This window comes from Sprattus sprattus (assembly GCF_963457725.1).
Source record: "Sprattus sprattus genome assembly, chromosome: 3".
NCBI classification, from domain to species: Eukaryota; Metazoa; Chordata; class Actinopteri; order Clupeiformes; family Clupeidae; genus Sprattus; species Sprattus sprattus.
Genome location: NC_137922.1, coordinates 41,381,185 through 41,403,037, shown reverse-complemented (window position 1 = coordinate 41,403,037; position 21,853 = coordinate 41,381,185). Strand labels below are relative to the sequence as shown.

The 21,853-nt window shown below is 43.2% G+C and overlaps 1 protein-coding gene across 2 annotated transcripts; it reads right to left on the bottom strand.

Annotated features, from left to right (window-relative positions):
* Nucleotides 1–705: 705 nt before the first annotated feature.
* zc3h7bb (zinc finger CCCH-type containing 7Bb) lies at nt 706–19,939 on the bottom strand. 2 transcript variants are annotated; one of them, XM_080834137.1, is made up of 22 exons: nt 19,748–19,939; nt 18,768–18,828; nt 18,623–18,659; nt 18,310–18,507; nt 17,791–17,949; nt 17,183–17,263; nt 16,956–17,015; nt 14,441–14,483; nt 13,967–14,205; nt 12,721–13,024; nt 12,373–12,431; nt 11,862–11,961; nt 11,502–11,663; nt 10,994–11,199; nt 10,209–10,309; nt 9,484–9,665; nt 9,166–9,242; nt 8,233–8,477; nt 6,278–6,383; nt 5,863–5,971; nt 5,414–5,547; nt 706–4,234 (listed from the first exon to the last, which is right to left on the bottom strand). In XM_080834137.1, the coding sequence occupies exons 2-22, from the start codon at nt 18,824–18,826 to the stop codon at nt 4,199–4,201; spliced, it is 2,697 nt and encodes an 898-aa protein (XP_080690263.1). In that variant the 5' UTR covers nt 18,827–18,828; nt 19,748–19,939; the 3' UTR covers nt 706–4,198. The 2 variants fall into 2 exon arrangements, with proteins under 2 accessions (XP_080690263.1, XP_080690262.1); XM_080834136.1 differs by having other exon boundaries at nt 19,762–19,939.
* Nucleotides 19,940–21,853: the final 1,914 nt, after the last annotated feature.

Here is a 21,853-nt window from a genome sequence, read left to right as displayed (position 1 = left end):
AACACCGCCCTGCAACGATTGTAAGGTTCTGGTTGACTCTACGCAACGTCATTTTCAGAGCGAAAACCAATAGCATTCCTCTTCTCGTTATCTAACCTACGAGAGGAGAAAACATCTGTTATGAAATGATTCAAGCACGATTTCGTGTTTTTTTTGGCACCGTCTTAAAAACGTATTGCATACTGTGAAAATAGATATCGAAGCTCAAAATATTGCCAATCTACTTGACAATGCATGAGCATGTTTTCGGGACATTTGGTGTGATTCAGCACGTTTCATATCTTTTCAGTTTAAAGCACCACATCCATAGAATCACTACACGTGCTCAACGCAGAGATGCATTACATTTAAGATTACGAGTAACGAGTTAGAGCACGTGGCAAAGAACCAGTCCATCCCATTCTGTTGACCCATGAATTCCATAAAACCTATTCACTTTACAGTTTATACAGTATAAATGCTGTTTATCATCGGGCCTAAGCAAGGTCATGTTTCCCCCTCTTCAACGTTGGTGTTGGACAAGTGTTCAGGTATTGTTGGTAAACTATTCAGTGGTTCCACTTAGAGTAATTGCTATGTTTGGTCAGCACAGGGCACTCATGTCACACAATCCTCAATCCGCTAGTCATAACGTGCAAAAAGTGAAGAAAATGCATAATTGAAAATAAGACGACATTTTTTTTTTTCTAAAACAATCTCTTTATTGTTAAACACTTCCATGAGATTTGGTCCACTGTGATCATACTTCTCTTCCAACCAGGGAAAAAAGGAGAAATGAAAAACAAACAAATGTAAAAACACAGTACAAAAAGCGGCATTGTTTTTCACCTTTTTGAAAACCCTGATTCTTTTCAGCCAACCAAGACACTGAAAACAAATTGTAATAAAACTAGGTGAGGTTTTCCACTGTTATTCTTCTGAACACGGTGGAAACATAACCTACTGAAGGGGACTTGTTGAAATTATACACTGAACAACCTGTTAATGAAATTACTTGACAGTGGGTGAGTAATCATACCAGTGTGTTGACTGGGCTGATTTACAAAGAAAAATAAAATCTCCTTTCTTTAGCGGAAAGAGCTGAACACATAAGTCATCTAACCACGTGTGATCTTAATCTCCAAAAGAACCCAAAAGATTCTAGTTCCATGTTCAGGATGTGTTGTGAAGATAAACTGGGAAGGGACGGACAGGGTCGTGGGGAGTGATTCTTCATCTTTTCTCCAAGCTCTCTCTCGTTCTCTCTCTCAGCCCGTGGTCAGAAATCCTAGTCCTCTGATATGACTGTTTGCAAATGTGTGGAGCAGGCCTTTCATCTATGAAAAGGGAGGGATAACCACTCCAGCTGGGAACATAAACTGAAAGAGACCATGGTCTGGTGCACTGCTCTGTCTCCCTCATTCCTTCCTAGTTCATGATGGTCTAAATTAGGAGTTTTTAAAGGGAGGCTAGGTGAGAGGTTGTGCACGTAACAGACAACCACACTCTGCAAACAACCAGAGAGAAAGAAAAATCACTAAAAACACATCCATCACCTGTTACCTATTTTCCTTATATGAGTTTCTAAGTGTATATATATATATATATCATTATATCATATATTGGAAGAGTACGATTATATATGTTAGGGGCATTTTATAATTGTATAAGTATATATCGTTTAAGGCGCTATGCAGACAAACATAAATATCAATGTATGCTTTGTGTGTGGTCACGGGGCAGCTTATGCAACTCAGGTACTGGGAAGTTGCATTATTACATCATCACAGAGTACTTGGGGCAGGGGGACTCTTCAAACTTCGCACCTCTTGATTGACAGATCGATCGACGGAATCAAAACTAGCGCCCTAAGCCAATATCGTCAAGAATCTAAATGGGTTTGTCTTTCCGGAAAGTTTATATCATGTATATGTTCATGCTGGCTGTAATTCTGTAACTTCAAATTATCCTACGAAATTCCTACTGCCCAATCAACCTAAGGGTATTATGGCATATCATTGTGCAACAGCGATGGGGAAGTCACACAGAAAACTGGCATAATGAAGTAACCGATACCGACACTCACTCTGCCAACAAATTTTCTCAGGTGCCCCCTTCTCCTTCTATCAGTAACTTTATGGACAGCCCACTTAGCATACATGGACATCTATTTACCATTAAGTATAATATTCATACATGGATACATAATATTTATATATATAAAGAGAGAGTTATACATCGCAATTAACGTATACGTATATCAATGGCATATAAGAGGATAGAAATAGTCATAATAGAGCAATCATTATCATAGTCATCATCATCATAATAATAGTAGTAGTAATACATCCCTCTTGTGAAGCATACACCTGGGCCATTCCAGAAGCAGCCAAACTCTATGGTTCTGTCAAACTCTATGACAACTGACAGGAGCTGATTCAGCCGTTGAGAAGGGCTGCCAGCTAGATACGTGGTCTCCACAAGTAAGTTAAGATATCCTGTATTTCAACAGACCTTTCAGAAGACACTGACATTTTTCTCTTGGATGTTGATCATACACTTGCTTGTGCAAGTTTTTTGTTTCTTTTTTCTTTCTCCTATGTCGCACAGAGCATGGCCAAACTTACTCAAGGCTGTCGGAATGACCCTCACAGAAGCAATAAAAATAAAAAAAAAAGGTCACTAGTCATCTAATCAGCAATACATGTCATATAGCATAGCTCAATAACAAGAGTTTCTATGTAATCAATACAAGGTCAGGTTATATTTAATTAAGCTTAACGGCTAAGTTATCAATAATCATTAGTAATATAGCGATAGTTGTAAATATGTATGTGTATAACATGTGTGAATATAGACAAACCTCCACATTCCTTTCTAACGTAGGTAAGGTAAGGACAAAGCTTGCCCTGACTCCTGAGGCATATATTGCCGTGCCCTGACTATATATTTTGGAAATGGTTATAACTCTAGATAGGCACATCAAATGGTGCATTATTTGACTACTTTTGTAATCCTAAGCCATTCCTGCAAACAAATCCTCAGCATTCAGGGTTCACCAGTGTAGTGTACGGTGTACCACTGAAAGGCTACAGGCCATGTTCTCATTTCACAGCCAGACCATACTTGAACTTGTGGACAAACCGACGCTAACAGACATCAGGGATGGCGAAGAACCATAGTTCCCTTTTGGTTCGTCAACAGCCTTTTTTTTTGGGGGGGGGGGGGAGAAGGGAGAATGAGGGAGAAGGTTGGGAGCCAAATAGAACATGGCTGCCACAGTTTGACTACTGGAGCCACAGCTGCCTGAGCTTGGGGCGGTGAAGGCGCTCAGGTAAGTGCTGCTGACTGGCAACAAACAACCCTTCCAGCGTAGGCTTATCTGCATGCCTGCATGTGGGTCTGCTAGGCTGAGAGCGCACAGGCATGTGTAGGGCCCTCAGGGAAAGGTGGAGGGGGGTTGGCGTGCAGCCTGATGACATGCCAGCTTGATCAATTTAATGAGTGAGGTAGGACTTAGGGTGGGGCTCGGGTGGTGGGAGGATGGGGGTGTTTTCACATGAGATCTAATATCTCCAAGATTCACCTTGGTTTGCCAAATAACATTACATTCCACAGTTTGTCTGAGGTTTTTTTTTATTTAATATTTTTTAAACTTCCTTATTATGGCCTTTGCTGGCTAATACATTCATACTCTTCTGCCAATATGGCAGACAACCAGAGTAGTATTTATATTCAAACAAAAAAAGGAAGAAAAGAAAAACATAAGATAATTTCTGGCTTAATTTCCTCTTCACAAAAAGAGAGGGGTGGATAATCAGATTGTCCCCACATATCACTGGCCATCGTGCCAACCTTTTATCATTTATCTCAGAGCAGTGCTGCCCAGCAGGTGATTTAACCGCAGGGGTGGAAAAGGTGGGATGTGAGGATGTTGCAAGAGTAAGTATGAGTGTGTGTGTGTGTGTGTGTGTGTGTGCACGCACTGCTGTGTTTTTGAACAACTTGGTCCTACAGACGGTTATATTGCCTCTCATATGCGAGGGGTCCTGAGGTTTTCCAAATGTATGGTGGTGTTGGGAGGGAGGGGCTTACAAACTGCTGTTGGGGTTGATTAGGGTGGGGGTGGGTTGGAGGGCAGGCTGGTGCTGCAGCTACTGCAGGTAACCTGATCCTCTCTCACTGCTCATTGGTCAGCTCCTCCTCACTTTGGCCGGGGTCACAGGTCACCGCTGCCTGACAACCTACGCCCTGCCTGCCGAGAGAAAACACACACATTAACAAACACAAATACACACAGTCATAACTATGTTGAATCATAAAGTTATAGAAATCCACCATAAAGACTAAAAAGAACCTGAAGACTATACATTAAGGAAGCTCTGTGACCACAGTAAAACACGGAATGCAAGCCACCTCAACAGAATAGCCTCCAGAAAGTTACCGAACCACGTGTTACAGCTGGAATTTAAACTTGGAATCATGCGTGCTGGGACAAACTGTATGTGGATTCAGGGAGGTGGAGACTATATGAGCTATATGCTCAAAGGATTGTTATGTTACTTTACAGGTCACTAGAATGCACCTGATCACTGTGCACTAGATCGCCCTGTTCCAGGCCTTTCAAAAACAAGGCTTTTCAACCCCTCTCCTGAAGGTAGATCCAGGCCATTGGATCAGACATGGATACAACTGCTGGTGAATATTATTAGTTTAATCTGACTGGCCTATTACTGTAACTTGCTTCAATATATTACAAATTTATAAAATTAATGAGTGCAAAGATCTTGGTTTTCCGAAAGAAAGTAATTGTAATAAACACTAACATTGCACAAATGTGTTGGAAGAAAATAATTACAAAAACACAGATGTGCCAGGTACAGTATGACCAGACAGGACAGAGGCGGAGCCAGAGCCACAGATGTGTGACCACTTCCGTGTTCGCTGTTTGCAAGGGGAAGGGGGGATTATACCACTTTATGCAGACCACAGAAAGCCCTTTCCTTATTTAAGTCAAAGGGATTTTACCAAAACACCATCCATTATTTATCTCTGGAGTGCTTAAGGGTCTTTTGGATCCGTCTTTCAAACTCCACAGGTAGTTCTGATCATTTTGAGCCCAAGACTGTCACATGTCAGTGAATTGATCTGGAGAAAACTGGCGTTAGTAGTTAAAACTGGCGCTTGAAACTCATCAAGTTTTCTTGCAAAAACACAAGCCACACTAAGCTTCCTCAAGTGTCCTAAGATAAAGAGCCAGGTTAAATTACCTTTTAAAAGATTAATTCCATATCTGAAAGATGTGGATCTGAAAGACGCAAGATGTTTTTGCGCCAGTAGACACAATCATTCGAATCAATTCGAAAGACGTCACTATCTTGGTAAGTGGTCTAAAATCTTTGGTATGACTCACAAGACATCACCCACTACTCACTATTGACTCGTGGTAATCTGTTGTCATGGTGATCTGTTTCTCTTCGGGGGGTGGGGTTATGAGCGTTCCATCGGAGCTGCGGTTCTGTTTGGTGAGTGCCAGCCACATTTCATACATCTGCTGCATGTCTCGCACTGTGAACGGGGACAGACATTTCAAAGACGGGGTTACAGTGGAAAATAAAGTCCCTGTCGTCATGCTCTGAGCTAAAGTGTGTACACAAACTCGTTCTATAAAACACTTGACTTTAGTGAAAGGCAACCTTTGTACCCACTGCCACCTTACTATAGCTGCACACCCAAGGTATGCACGCTCATAATCACTTCCAAACAAAATTAGATGAATAGAACACCAAGTTCCAAGGGAGTGATTGGCAGAGAGGGAGGGTGATTGAGTGAGTGAGAGAGAAAGAGAGAGAGAAAGGAGGGTTAGAGGAGGAATGTTCTCACAGCTATTGTTTTTCATGTAGGTCCACACGTCCCTTTCCTCCAGGCTGTGAGCAAAGGAGCAGTTCCCAATGTAGTGACACTTCTTCTGCTTCATGACGTGAACACACATCTGGGGATCACAGACACATGGAGAGGAAGCTTTTGTAAGAGTCTATCGGAGAGGAAATATTTTTGTGTGCGTTTGTCTATGTGTTTACACCGCAAAATGTGTAATAAAGTTAGTATATCACAAGAGCGAGTGAAATTTGATTATGGCCAACCTTTAACTTTCTTAAAGGTCATTGTCCATCACATACTGAGACAAAAGCGAGATTCAATTGCCTGATTTAAAGGCTGAATGAGGCTGAGGGGACTTATGCAAGCAGCTTCTCCGCTGCGGTCAATCTGCCCGTAGGAGGTGTGACTGTGCACTCACGTCATACTGCTGGGGGTACGTGCGCGAAAAAGGCAATGGCCGCACCACCACCCACTTCTTCTTCTCAAAGGACTTCACCAGCAGCACCCGGCGCTCCTTAGTCCAACTGGGCACAGAAGGGAGGGAGGAAAACAAATGAGAGGCGAAGATGGAGGGAGGGATAGAGTGAGGGAGGGATAGAGGGATAGAGTGAGGGAGGGAGGGAGGGATACAGGAATAGGGAGAGGGAGGGAGGGATACAGGAATAGAGACAGGGAGGGAGGGAGGGAGGGATACAGTAATAGGGAGAGGGAGGGAGGGAGGGAGGGAGGGAGGGAGGGAGGGAGAGAGTGAGGGAGGGAGGGATACAGGAATAGGGAGAGGGAGGGAGAGAGTGAGGGAGGGATAGAAAAAGGGAGGGAGGGATACAGAGAGGGGCAGTGGAAAACATGGAGGAGAAATGGAAACAGAGAGGAGACAACACATACCGATAAATTAATAATGTGCACTTGTCATATTCGCAAAGAAAAAGAAAAGCTATTCCTGGGCTGTGCCTTGCCTAAGTGTTCCTCATCATGTGTGGTTCTACCACAGCTGCCCCTGAGTCATTGAACCATTAGGCACAGGAGATTTACCATTACATCACTCACCTGAAAATACCCCCCTTACACAAAAGGAGAGGTGTGTTTCAGAAGTGAAACGTAAACCGCTCAGAGTAATTCCATTCATCCTAAACCTCCTTGGAGTCCCTCACTGATTCATCCTTTCTCAATATCACAGAGTTTCCACCCACTTTCACTGATAAGATTTCAAAACCTTTCCATGGCTAACAATGACATTTCCATGACCTTTCACAACTTTACGCAACACAAAATTACGTCCATTAGTCCACATGTTGGGCCTAACTATTATTTCATTCCTTTTCGGATAGGCTAGTTGGGGTATGTCAATTACAGTGGAAACTCACACTGCAGAAATTTGCACAACGAAATATTATCAATGGAAGAATACAATAACATAATACATTTCATTAGCCCTACAAACATACATTGTGTATTTCAGGAGCAGCAGCATCAATGCATATTGCATATAGATGAAGCTGCTGGCAACCATGAATAGCCTACAGTGGAGGATCGTTGGGTTATATGTTTTCTGGCTGCTATGATGATACAGTTAGGGGGTGGTGGAGGTGTCACCCTCAGAAAAAAAAAAATATTTCCTGCTGTAGCATCTAAACGTACACTTTTCAAACATTTTGAGAGGAAAAGCATGATTTAGCCTACTTGCTATTAGAGGTTGCTTTGAAGCCAAAATATACATCTTGCAAAAGCAATAACGTAAATACGCTTCACTTTGCCTACTAATCGATGTTCAAAGCAGTGACACTACAAAACAAGTTAGGCTAGAAATCGTAATCAGTAAAATATCGTTTAAGCAAAAATAACTTCCCCAGCAAAGTGCACTTACTGCTTATCAGTGTATCTGAGAACACGTTGGCCACTGATGTTTTCAAAACGTTTTTATGCCCGCCTCACAAAAAATGTGGTCACCGTGTGTGACAACTTACATTACATTTCCTATTCATTTCCACTATTGCGGACATTGTGGAAATGTGGACTTTTCCCACACTGTGACTTGCATTAATCCATAAACTATACAATAAGATGTTCATAGTTTATCTCCTATACCTCCAATGCCCCTGGTACAACAAAATCGAATTTCATGTATTTTTCAATGAATTTACTGAATTGTATCACTTTTCCTGGCCTGGAAAATAGGATTTAAAAATTCCATGACTTTTCCGAGATTTCTATGACTGTGGGAAACCTGATATCACCTTGTCATAATTTTTCAGCCACTGACAGAATTGCTCATGTGCACTCTTGCTCGTACGCACGCACTCACACCCCTCTCCATCAGATCCCATACAATCCATCACCAACTCCCAACGACTGTTAATGGTAAGGGCAGCTCACCTGTGCTTGGACTTGGCTGTGCAATACTTTAGCTGCTTGTCAGGCTCGTTGACCTGGCCCTCCCTCCAGCACTGTCCGCAAACAAACTTCATCTTAAGGTTAAGACCCCGGCCGCGGGCGCAGCTGCCACCTCCTCCTCCCATCCCACCTAGGCCCAGCATACCGTCGCCTCCACCTATGCCCCCGACACCTCCTCCACTGTTGCAGGCACTGCTGCAGCTTGGCTGCTGAGGGATGTGATGGGGCTGGAGAGAGAGAGAGAGAGAAATGAAAGAAAAAGTGGGAAAAGAGAGAAAGTCGGTAAGAAGGAAGAAATACATTTTTTAAAAAAACAACAGACAAGGGGTAAGACACAAGCAATGACTCAGCATGTATATCCATTCCAGCATAATGCAACCAACATGGGGAAGTGTGTCGGCAGAGCAGTAACATTAGCCTACAGTAGGGGTGGGGGGAAAAAAAATATTCTTCGATTTCTCTCCATTCTCTCTAGAACGATTCTGTCTCGATTCAGAAAAGTTCATAATCGATTTTTTTTACACATTCATTTTGTGTTGAAATGCAAGCTGAATCGATTATTGCATTGTTCATAGAAAGTCATAATTGTGACAGGGTAAAGCTTTTTCACTAATAAAAAAATAAAGAAGGTAATTCATCTGTTGATTTTCTTAAATGATCAATCGCAAAGTAGGAAGTGATTTGAGACTCTGATAACAAACTAAAATGTTTTAAAAATCGAGATGCATCAATAATCGTTTTATCGGTTTAGAATCGATGATAATCGGTTTAGAATCAAATCGTTGACCTCTGAATCATAATCGAATCGAGAGGTGCCAAGAGATTCCCACCCCTAGCCTACAGGTCTGCCCAGTTTGGGCCCACAATGACTGGGCACAAATGACAGCACTGTGCCCTCACCCTTGACAGCCCCACCTTCTGTCTCTGTGCATTCTGCTCCAGCCTCTGCCAGTGCCTCTTGGACTCCTGCACCATCTCCTCATGGGTGATGCCTAATTATGACACACACACACACACACACACACACACACACACACACACACACACACACAGATAGTAAACACATTGCTCAATAAAAATCTAAAGGGCGAAAAGGCGTGCTAGCATCATAAAGCCTACCGACACCCAAATGGTTGTGTGTATGGGTGAGAATGAGTGTGTGAATGTCAGTGAGTGTGTGGGAGAGAGTTGGAAGAGGCCAAGGCGATAGGATTAGCGTGTGACGGCATGTACCCGTGTCCTGCTGCAGCACCCAGCACTTCAGCTCGATGACGGAGTGGGCAAACGAGCAGCTGTCCTCACGCTGGCAACCGTAGCGCACCTCATGGCGGCACACGTCAAACTGGCACAGCGGGTGTAGCGGGCGCACCTTACTGTAGCGCACGTTGGCAGAGCGCACCACATGCACCAGGCACCTGCGGGAGGAGGACAGAGAGAGAGAGAGAGAGAGAGAGACAGAGAGAGAGAGAGAGACGGAGATGGTGAAGGAGAGAAAATCTCAAAGAAAGGACAACAAAGGTGAAGGGCACACACAGGAGAAGGGGAGGAAAGCAGATGGTAGCAGTGGAATAAAAAACTGCTGATGGACGATGAGTACAGAAGTACAGATAAGAGAACAGTATGGACAGTATGGGACACACGTAAAGGAAGACAGGAGTAAAGGAATAATGGGGGAAAAAAAGAAAGCACAAGAAAAGAGAAAACATATAGGGCACAGACAACATGAAGAATAAACCAAACGAAATATGTGAGTAATAGGGGCAAAGTCAGTGGAAAGTTATGAAGGACAGAAAAAAACTACAAGACACAGAAAGCAGAGACAGGAGATAAGAGCAGACAGCAGGCGATGTCCTCAGACAAAAAGGACAGGAAAATTGAATTTGGGAGCCATTACTGGGGGAGATAGGAGGCTTTTTGGAGAGCTGACAGGGACAGGGAGCAGAACAGCATTTACTCACTTATTATCGTCGAAAGGGTGGCGGGCGGTGAGGTTGGAGCAGACAGCCAGATTCTCTTTGCTCCGCTTGCTAATGATGCGAGGCTTACTGTCAAAACATTCCTGAAAGGCAGGGAGGATGGGAGAGAGAGACAGAAGTGGACTGATTAAAGGTGTTATCAGTAATTCTACTCTAATACACTTTGTCAAATTCTGTGATTCTTTATCTTATCCGCTAACTATCTGTTCTATGTGTGCGCTGAATAGAAAATCCGGAATTCGTACACAGCCCACCCTCTGACAATGGGAAACAAAGGAAGTGTCTCGGACCTTGCCACAAAACACTATTCCAGACAGGCAGTGACAGGAGGCGCTCATGCCTGAACACAGGACAGGGGAAGAGGAGTGGGAGGAGATGGGGGGGATCTGGCACATGCTAAAATGCTGAACTCCACAACATAATTGCTTATAATAATTGTTGTGATTTTATAGCAGTAGGAGAATTGTGTGTATTGCTGTTTGGAGCTAGTGTGCTGGCTCAGAGAAACTGTCTCATCCTTACTGCGTCAAGTTAGCTTGGCAGGAGCAACTGTAGTAACAGTTTGCTAACGCACAACATAGAGTTAGTTACATTACTTGGTGTGTTGTTGTTCGCTCTAGATCATGGTATTTGTCTGTTCAATGCTTGCGAAAGGTTTTATGGCCATGGAGATTGAAAAACATAAGTTTGCTAGCACAGTGGGATCATTTAGATTGATAAAGGGGGTAGGCTAGGCTATTTGGGAAATGTGGGCAAACACGCCCTACCTCACAGAGGAACATGAACATGCCCATGTGCAGCTGCAGCAGGCGTGTGACACTCAGTGCCCGCCGCTCGTTGGTGCCCAGCGGGTCGAAGAGCAGCTCGCGGCTCAGCGCTCCCTTGCGCTCCTGCGTCCACACGTCGATCTCCTCCTGGCAGTAGGCGAAGGTGCAGTTCTCCCCATACTGGCACTCCTGCCGCTCTTGCACCTCTGTGGACGGGAGGGAACGAGGAAAGAGGGCGAGAGGGAGGAAGAGAACAGAGGGATGAGAGGAGAAGAAGAAATGCAAGCCTCATCTTGCCAGTTGATGGTAACTTGAGCGGAGGGTTTTAAATGCCTTTCAGGGAATGTTGGAAATAGGCTAAGAGCAATACAGAATGGCTGCATTGGGAAAGCAAATTACTTTTTCTCCACATAAATAACCATTTGAATCTGAGGACTGAGGACAGAGCTTTACAATCAATACTGCAGAATGGAGTAGTTATGAATATCATCAGAGCAGACACTCCTACCTTTGCAGAGGACAAAAGCGCCCAGGAAGTTGTTTCGGGCGGGCCGAGGTCGCACCCTCTTCCAAGTGGGGTCGTCTGAGTTTTTGAGGCGACATAGCAGCACGTCTCTCTTGCAGCGGTGGGCCGCCTCCGGCTGGTACTTGTAGTCCATCACCCGGGGCCCTGATTATTGGGATGAATTTAATTAGCGGACTGTGAAATATTGGTTCACATTCACATGGATTTTAAAAAACGGATAGGATCACCATTCACTTCGATTTTTGAATATTTTGTTTATAACATCAACCAATCACTCCAAAAAGACCAAGTAATCAATCCCAACAGGACATTTTGTGAGTTATCAGTAGCAATTCTGGTTACCTATTCGGCTGTAGCAGGCATGGCAAGCCTGTCTGAACTCATGTGTGGCAGCAAGGGGATTCCTGGACAACAGGGAGAGGTTGGTGGCAGTGGGACCATTCTGTTAATGGGAAAACATGTTAATATGTATATACATTTACATATAACCATCCAAACTTCAAACAGAAACTACTGAACAATTACCCACTCCATTACTTTGGAGTTATCTTCTCGCCAGCAACATTGTTTGAGTAGGAATTAGTAATGGGAACAGTACTGACTCAGGGATTATCCATTATGGTTAGTGTACTGTTCCCGCTACGTGTTTTACATGACCAGTGTGTTAACGCAGCTAATATGACAGGTGAAAACTTTGGAGGGTGTGAGGGAAAATGTAATACAATAGAGAGGCTTTCACCATGTGCGTAACCTTTTCATTGCCGCAAAGTTCTCTATCACCATACAAAGTACGCCATGATGGTATTTCCCAAGGATAAAAGAGGTTCCTTGTTCTGTGCCTAAGGGGCCTTACCGTGTGAGACGAGTTGTGGTTGCGCAGCCCTGGGATGAAACTGTGATTGATTCTGCCACCTGCCGAGGTTGACACAGAGAAATAAGGAACCAGCAAACCAAACAAAGCACACAATAGGCTACAACTGTGCAATGCAATAAAGCTTCATCATAAGGGTCAGCAAAATTCAGTGTTTGCACACGGCTTAAACTCATGTTCACAGATAAAACCACAGCTAAAAAAAGTCCTGAACTGAAAGATATTGCTGCTTGCATAATAGCAGTTGTTTTACATTCAAGGTCAAAGGAGGCCCTTGGTGTCATGATCACCAACCAGCATAATTAGGACACCGAATTCTCTACCACTCACCAGGCAGGGTGTACTCGGACAGCGAGTCCAAACCCCCAGACTCGGGGGACCCTACGCCCCCCTTCCCTGCCATGTCAGTGGCTCCAGCTCCGGTGGAGAAGCCCAGAGCGTCCAGCCTCTGACTGGAGGCCTCACTCTGGCCCAGCATGGAGAACGACTCCAGGGAGGAGAGTGGGCTGACCGCCGAGCTGAAGTAGGCGGCAGGCAGCTGGGGGGAAGGGGCCGGCAGACTGGAGGGGTACGCAGACCGCAGGGCCACCGCTGTGTTCGGGAGGTTGGTGGGAATGGCTCCCTGGACAGTGTTCTGGAGAAGGGGAGAGAAGTATAGGGATCACGCTCCAGGAAGATAACAAGCAGCAAGGCTAAAGAGAGGCTTGGCGTGGTTATAGGTTTAAGCCTTTGTTGGGGTGTCAAATTAAGGTCATAATACATCAGCCACAGGCCTAAAATGTGCAATGAATCCAAGTAGACAACAGTTGAAACTTGGAACTTGGCTGACAGGCTTCAGCGGTGCAGCATATGCAGAACATGTAGTCATTCAAAAGGTTCAAACCAAGATATGATTGTTCAAATACTGCTATGCGCAAATATCATCAAGTACGCACTCGAATTAAGTTTTTTTGTAATCATATGATGACGTCTTTTGGCAGCAATATCACAGCTTCTGCCCTTAGTAGTCAAGCATCTAAAAAAACAAATGAAGAGGGGTCGTATCAGTGTCCACCATGTGATCTACTGCTGACTCATCCAGGGAGTGTGCTATTGATCTAGACACACACAGAAACTGACGAGAAACACAAGACGCCCTGCAGGGAAGTGCAGATGACTTCAGCTTTCACTGGCGGCTCCTCATTCCCCTCCCATACGCTCTAACTCTAATGTTAACTCTAACCCACTTCTCAGCCCTCCATTGTGACCCTCCCTCTGCTCTTCCTCTTCCTGTTGCACATTCTTGGGCTCTCTCTTTTCCCTCCTTCCTGCGACCCCCACCTGCCCATCATTTCATCTGCCCTTTTCCCCTCATTCCGCCCCTCTGACCTTCTCCGTCCTGTACCCTTTCTGTCCTCATCAGTTTTGCCTAGACCTTTATCTTCTTTTCATCTTTCTTTACTTCCTTACTTATCTCCTTTTCCGTTTTTGTCCCTTCCCCTCCGACCCCACCCAACCAATTTATCCTCTTCCTTTCCGCCCTTCCATCCTGTGTTCTCGGGTGGTGGTGCAGGGGAACCATGGCAAGGTTACTCACCGAGCTGACCTCAGATCCCTTAGGAAGGCAGTCCAGCAGGCTGTCCAGATCCTCACTGATGACGCCGCAGTCGCCCATGTGTTCGGAGACGGGCACCGAGAATTGCACACTGCCCGCCAGGCCCTGCCCAGGGCTCTCAGGCGTCTCGGGGGGCATGCTGGGCGACAGGGAGGAAGGGGCTGCATCGTCACTCACAGGGATGGGCGTGGCCAGCGGGGCAGGGATGCACTGAGCACTGTCTGCAGCGAGGAAAGGGAGGAGTAAAAAAAAAGACAGAGGGACAGACAACTATAACGGGAAATCTCATTTGACACTATTGTGCAAGTCATGCCGAGCCATGGAAACACATCCGAGGAACTGAACTGAACTAAATGGATGAGGGCCTAAATGTTGGAAACTTTCGAGTTGACTTCTTTTTCCTCAAAATGTAAAGGGCATTTTTTTCAAAGTAAAAAAATATTCTTGTTGCATTACCTGATCCCATTTCACTTAAAGACTCAAGGCCATTGGAGGACATCTGAAAAAAAAAAAAATCAAAAGGAGGTTGACTTCGGAGGTTTTAGAGCCAACTTCTGTCAGGTTATAAAATGAGTATAGTCTCCAAGTCTTTTTTTTTTATTATTATTGTCAGATACACAGAACAACAGAGTTGGACTGGGCACTGAAATTTTTATGACAGGACACCATACCACACTACCATAACATAACAAGACATAACATATAAACATGTAAGTACTCCAAATAAACATATACAGTCATGGACGAAAATGTTGGCACCCTTGCAATTCTGTCAGATAATGCACCACTACTCCCAGAAAAGAGTTGCAATTACAAATGCTTTTGTATTCACATGCTTATTTACTTAGTTTGCATTGGTAAAACACAAAAAATCTGACAAATAATGCCAAATCTGACTTTATTCCACATAAAACTCAAAAAAGGGCCGGACAAAATTGTTGGCACCCTTAAAGGTGCATTAAGGATTAATAGCTATTCGCTAAAGGTATGCTAGCAGCTAAAACTAACGAAATCTCTTGAAATGTGCTGACTTTGACATTATGACAAACAAATTACTCAACGACTGTCCTTACACAGTCAAACATCAATCACGTGCAACACAAGACTAAGCAAGACGGCAAATAAGCTACTTACTAGATCGGCAGAAGGTCAGGTCAGGTCGGCGGGCATCGGCAGGCAAAACTACAGAAGGCAGTTATATGCCTATCGACCCTGCTATGCCATTGGCACGGACGCAATTCTCCATATTAAAAGTCATTGTAGCGCCCCAATTTTTTTTAAGCTGTTATTTTAAGGTTAAACTGCTTATCCTAACCCTGATCCTGAAGCATAATTGTTGCATATTGTGCCTTTAAGAAATAATTGTATTTTAGGCATGTAATTCTCCTTTAATCTTTATTTAAACTCACCTGTGGCGAGCCACAGATGCTGGTAATACAGAAATCACATTTGCAACCAGTTAAAATGGAGCAAAGTTGACTCAACCTTTATGTTGTGTGTCTGTGTATACCGCGCTGAGCATGGGGAAAAGAAAGAAGAGCAAAAAATTGTCTGAGGATTTGAGAACCAAAATTGTAGAAAAGCATGGACAATCTCAAGGCTACAAGTCCATCTCCAGAGATCTTAATGTTCCTGTGTCCACTGTGCGCAGTGTCATCAACAAGTTTACAGCCCATGGCATTGTCACTAACCTCCCTGGATGTGGAAGGAAGAGAAAAATTGATGACAGAATGCAACAAAAGATTGTTTGAATGGTGGATAAATAACCTTGAACAACTTCCAAATAAATTCAAGCTACCCTGCAGACAAAGGGTACAACGGTGTCAGCTTGCACTATCCGCCGCCATTTGAATGAAATGGGATGCTATGGTAGGAGACCCAGAGGACCCCACTGCTGACACAGAGACCTAAAAAAGCCAGACTTGAGTTTGACAAAACTTTCTTGGGGAAGCCAAAATCATTCTGGGAGAACGTCCTGTAGATAGATGAGACCAAAGTAGAACTTTTTGGTAAAGTAGTTTACAGACAACGAAATGAGGCCTTCAAAGAAAAGAACACGGTCCATACAGGCTAATATGGTGGAGCTGGGCCGATGTTTTGGAGTTGCTTTGCTGCTTCTGAAACCTGATGCCTTGACTATGTGCATAGCATCAGGAAATCTGAGGACTACCAAATCATTTTTGGGCGCAATGTAGGGCCCAGTGTCAGAAAGTTGGGTCTCCGTCAGAGGACATGGGTCTTACAGCAGGACAATGACCCATAGCACACTTAAAAAAGTACCCAGAAATGGTTAAGACAAAGCACTGGAGAGTTCTGAAGTGTCCGAGATGACTCCAGATCTTAATCCCATAGCACAACTGGGGCATGATCTCAAATCAGTAGTTGGCAGAAGTCACCCTTCAAATGTGAGAGACCTGGAGCAGTTGGCAAAAGAAGAGTGGTCCGAAATTCCAGTAGAGAGGTGTAAGACACCTCATTAATGGTTACAGGAAGAAATTGATTTCAGATATTTGTATTTCTTTATTTTTAAGGGTGTTCTCCCCATTATAAAGTTGAGGGTGCCAATAATTTTGCCCGGCCCTTTTTTGAGTTTTATGTGGAATAAAGTCAGATTGGGCATTATTTCTCAGATTTTTTGTGTTTTTCCAATGCAAACTAAGTAAATAAACATGTAAATGCAAAAACATTTGTAATTGCAACACTTTTCTGGGAGTAGTGGTGCATTATCTGACAAAAGTGCAAGGGTGCCAACATTTTCGTCCATGACTGTAAGTACTCCAACATGATATTACATAACTTAACAATAAGTACTGAACATTAGATAAACATATGAAAGACAGAGTAGTAGACCTACTAGATAAACAATAAATATACAATATAGATACTAAACATAAATACACATACTAAACATAAATACACATACTAAACAGATAAACATGGGCAAACCATGATGTCGGCAAAGATCACCTACCTCCCCGGGGGAAGGAGTCCCATCGCCATTGCTTTCAGACCCAGCCATGCTCGAGTCCACCTGCACAAAAGGATGCAACCCATCACAAGTACCACAAGGATTCATCAGAAATGAATTCTGCTTTCCATACAGACTGTATGAAACTGCAGGGCGAACTTTTTCTGAGTGTCTATTTTACTGCAACCATTCATGCATGCACAAAAGGGTTTTTAACCGCGCGCACACACCTGAGGGCTTACGTAAGCCTTACGGATCTTCAAACCCAGTTTATTGGCCAGCTCCTGGGCTAGCTCGCTCACTTGTCTGTCCTGAGAGCAATTAGAGAGCAGAAAAGGATGGACCGAGGTTGGCATTCACGGACAAAAAAAATAAAATCAACTAATGAGAAATGCAGTAATGAGACAAACCCTGCAGTCTCCTAATAACTCTAATGATTGGGTAAGGGAACAGATGCACATTTGGTCATGCTGCTACATGGTCTAAGTGCATGCATTCCCGCCTACCTGTCTCTGATCACTTTACATTCAATTCATGTTTTACTAATGGACCTTTTTTAAACAAATCATAATACATTTAATTATCTAACTATTGTGTAATAATAAATCATAATCTAAATAAGTGATTATGACACAGGCAGGTTTCATGCCACAGACCAACTCAAGGTACAACGGGGGTAGAGCACTGTTACCCAGAGGGGCTGAGTAATGTTACCCAGGGGGGCTGAGTAATGTTACCCAGGGGGGCAGAGTAATGTTACCCAGGGGGGCAGAGTACCGTTACCCAGGGGGGCAGAGTACTGTTACCCAGGGGGGTTAGAGCACCATGGGGCACTTACTTGCGGGGCAGTGAGGAGGCATCCTGTGCCACACTCATATGCCTCACGGAGGCGGCCCATTTCACGCAGGCACAATGCCTTGCGGTAGAGAGCCCGGCGACTGCCCTCAGACACGCACAGCGCGCTGTCGCAGTCCTGCACACCACGCTCGTAGTCTCCCTGGACATAGAGAGAAAGAGAGAGAGAGAGAGAGAAAGAGAGAGAGAGAGAGAGAGAGAGAAAGAGAGAGAGAAAGAAAGAGAGCAAAATAGGCCGAGATAGTCAGGGATTATTACATGAATAAGGGTTTGACATGAAAATGTGACTACATGGATAGATAAATTGTGTTTAATGTTTGTTAAAACAATCTCTGCTGAATGAGACATCACTATCAGTTAAGTATTGAGGATGTTGAACTGCCACTTTTTACACTTTAAACGCAATGTATAAATGGCAGGTTATTATCTATTCACTGTCAATTTTTTTTGTATACAAGTTCTAATGACACAGTTCTAAGTGTCCATGTTCAGTGAGACTCACAGTGTGATGATGAGCGGCTGCCCGGTTTACATAGAGGCTCTCCAACAGTTCAGGGGGAATGACCAATGCCTCAGACTGGGCATAGCGTGCCACATTGACCCCCTCACTGTAGTTCACTGCAGCCTGTCTCCACTCCCCATCCCTAAATGTTGCATTTCCCTCATCCAGAAGATTGCACACCAGCTGGGTCAAAAATGCCTGGGAATAATACAACAAGATAAATGCCGATGAATATTTCTACTGTTGATCTGGTGAAAATAAAATGATGAGCAAGAGTAAAGCTTTCTTAAACTAATAAAAAAACAATACCTACCTCATAGCCCTCTGGTTCAGGAAAAGGCAATGATGACCTACATCAAAGACAGTCACAGTAAACGAACAACACTATACGTGTGATTTAATTCTTAAGGTTAATTAACATAAAAGCATTCATGAATGAAAACGGATATCTAACTTACTGAATAAAACCCAGCGCTTTTTGAATTTCCTCTTTTCGCTTCTGTCGCTCGGGATCCATTGCTAAAAAATGACAAAATGATCAGCTGTTAGCGATTAGATCGTTATCTTACAACACACTCTGATCTAGCTGGCTAAAATCATACAACGCAAGAAATGACCAGCAAGCTGATTGTCTGATGTGCTACCGATCATCGGTGCTATCATCGGTGAGATACAAACGAGCTTAACTGCAATGCAAGCACTAGTGAAAAAAAAAATATTTTAACTTCCTTTCAGGCCTAGCAAACAGCTCGCGAGAGGCTGTGAACCATCCCCGCCCTCGAGTAACATTTTGACCGACATTCAGTGCAACTTGCTGATTTGCAAGTGAATCCCGAAAAGCGTTTTAAATATGACACATTTGTGAAACTTTCCATATTCATATTACGATGAAAGAGTACGGTACTCAAAAATATTGCACACAATTGCCAATAGTTATTTCTGCCAACGTCAACCATACTGTACGGCTAGCACACAACTGACGACTTGCTAACATAAGGTAGCAAGCTTATACTGTCAAGTTTGGATTTGTTTACATTCAAGGCTGGGTACAATGGGTGCAATCACTGACATATATAAACCCTTTCTTAACTTATGACGTTAGGGGCATACCAGTTAGCAAACATGCAGCTGAACGTCTCCACAAACAAAGTCATTTAAATTTCCATATAACGTTACAACGGAGAGAATGTCACGGACATCAAGCTCACGCTAGGCTGACAGGATACCTAGCATATACAGCTAGCAAATCGATAGTTGTTATAATATGCTTTGCCTGATTGCTAACATGTTAGAGATGGTGCAGAACAACAATACCGTCAATTCATTTCTATAGCAATGAAAGCATGACTTATGCAGAGATCAACCGCTTATTTTCTAGCCTTTACAAGTAATCTAAACATACGCTGTCCATGCTAACTTAGCCATCTAGCTAAATTACCGTGAGCAACCCACCACGGACAAATCTGTCCAAAATCTGCTTGAGAGCGATATTTATCCTTTATGCTGTGAAACTACCGGGTGATCATGTAGTTTATTGCTTCAATTCCTCCAGAATCATACTTTCACAGTGTCTTCTTGTCCCACATAGGAGCTCCTGAATCTGGACGGAACATGTGAGAGTTTTCACTCTTGGTCGTTTTCACCAAGTTGCGCTTAAGTTTATTCGACTCGATAAATGTAGTCGCTTGGTCCTAAAGGGAGGACTGTTTGAGTAGCTCGGTGTGGTGTCGGAAACTGACCACAGGAGGGAGCAAAATACTCTTCATCGTTCCCAGTTGGGGAAGTGTCCTGGGAATGAGTAACACCCTGGTGTTACCAGCAACACCAACCAACCAGATCCCACATAGTCCAGGTAAAGTAACCCATTCTGGAGCCAAAAATAGAACTAATTGTCAAATATTTGTTTTCAGCATAGATCATTTCTATGAGTTGTCCAGAACGACAGACTAAAAGTCCTAAGAAATACTAATTGTGGAAATATGTTTAATTCTCATCAATCCGAGATGTGTGCTAATAAATAATGCCAGGCAACAATACACCCCAAACCTTTTTTTCCTTTACCCCTATACAAATTAAACTTTATACAATGAAAGTACCACTGAAAAGTAAAACATTTTGTATTAAAAGTTTCTTTTGAAATTAATAGGGATATGAGCTCCACAATTGAATATGTCCTTATTTACATAGGCAGGAACACCATACTACAGGTACTACCAAACCAGGCAGTTTTCATGTTAGGGGCCAGTCTAAAAGCAGCATTGCCATCACCCATTGGCAGAAGGATGATTGAAGATTGGGCCGATGTATTTTTCATACATATGAATGGTGTTTCTTCCTTTGCAAATTAGGACATATTCAATAAGTGTGGAGCTCATGTGCAAATTCAAATTAATTTCAAAAGAAACTTGTAATACAAAAAAGTTTCTTTTCATGTATACTTTTATAATGAAAAGTTTTATTGTGGTAGGAGTAAAGGAAAAAAATCAAGCCTATTTGGGTGTATTTTGGGCATATTCGATTATAGCTCATTCGCATATTAAATTAATGAATTTTCAAAGAAACTTGTAATACAAAAAATGTTACTTTGCATGGGTAATTTCATTGGGTTAAGTTTTTTTTGATAGGAGTAAAGGAAAGGGGGGTGTTTTGTTGCCTGGCATATTTAGCCTGACGATGTCATACTCATAATTCTAGTCAGAATATGAGTCTGATGCTGCTCCATTGAGCTGTGATTATGGGGCGTGTTTCAACGAACCAGGAAAAAAAATGCCTCTTCGCTCAATTGGATACCTAGAACCAATCAGAGCAACGTAGTATGACCATCTGATACATTTAACTTTTGTGGGATCCCGTAGGAAGGACGGCAAAAACATATTTTCGATCGACAAATGCCTTAATCGCGTTTCTCTGTTCCTCTTTCAAAATGAATGCGCTCTCAATATCTGTGAGATATGCAAGCTCACATTATACTTATTAGCAGTGAGGCTAGCTAGCTACTATGTGTTTCAATGTTAACAATAACAATAACAATTCAAGCGTTAACAATAACCTAACAATAATGGTCTCTAGAGCTTCAGTTAAGACCTACAATACTGTCCAACATTCGTGTTGCACATACACAACTAACCGAGTCAATGAAGACATAAAAAAGTCGTGTAGATAGCTTAAATCACATAAAATATGTCCCACTAACAGGCTCCCGAGACGCCGCCATCTTGGTACGATTTGGAATCTATCATTAATTCAACTCAAGCGTTGGTTGGTCATCTGTCCATCATCGTATAAAGCCCGCCCTGACAATTTGATTGGTTCGGCAGAATCCTGATCTGATAATCTCTCCCCAACGGCACAGAGCCAGACCGAACTTCCCAACCTCAAATTTTGTGGGTGGGGTTCGGTCTGGTATCCAGGCTAGGCATTATTAGCACACATCTCAGATTCATGAGAATTAAACATATTTTCTCAACCAGGATTTCTTAGGACTTTTAGTATGTTTTTCTGGACACCTCATAGAAATGATCTATGCTGAATTTTTTTTTTTTTA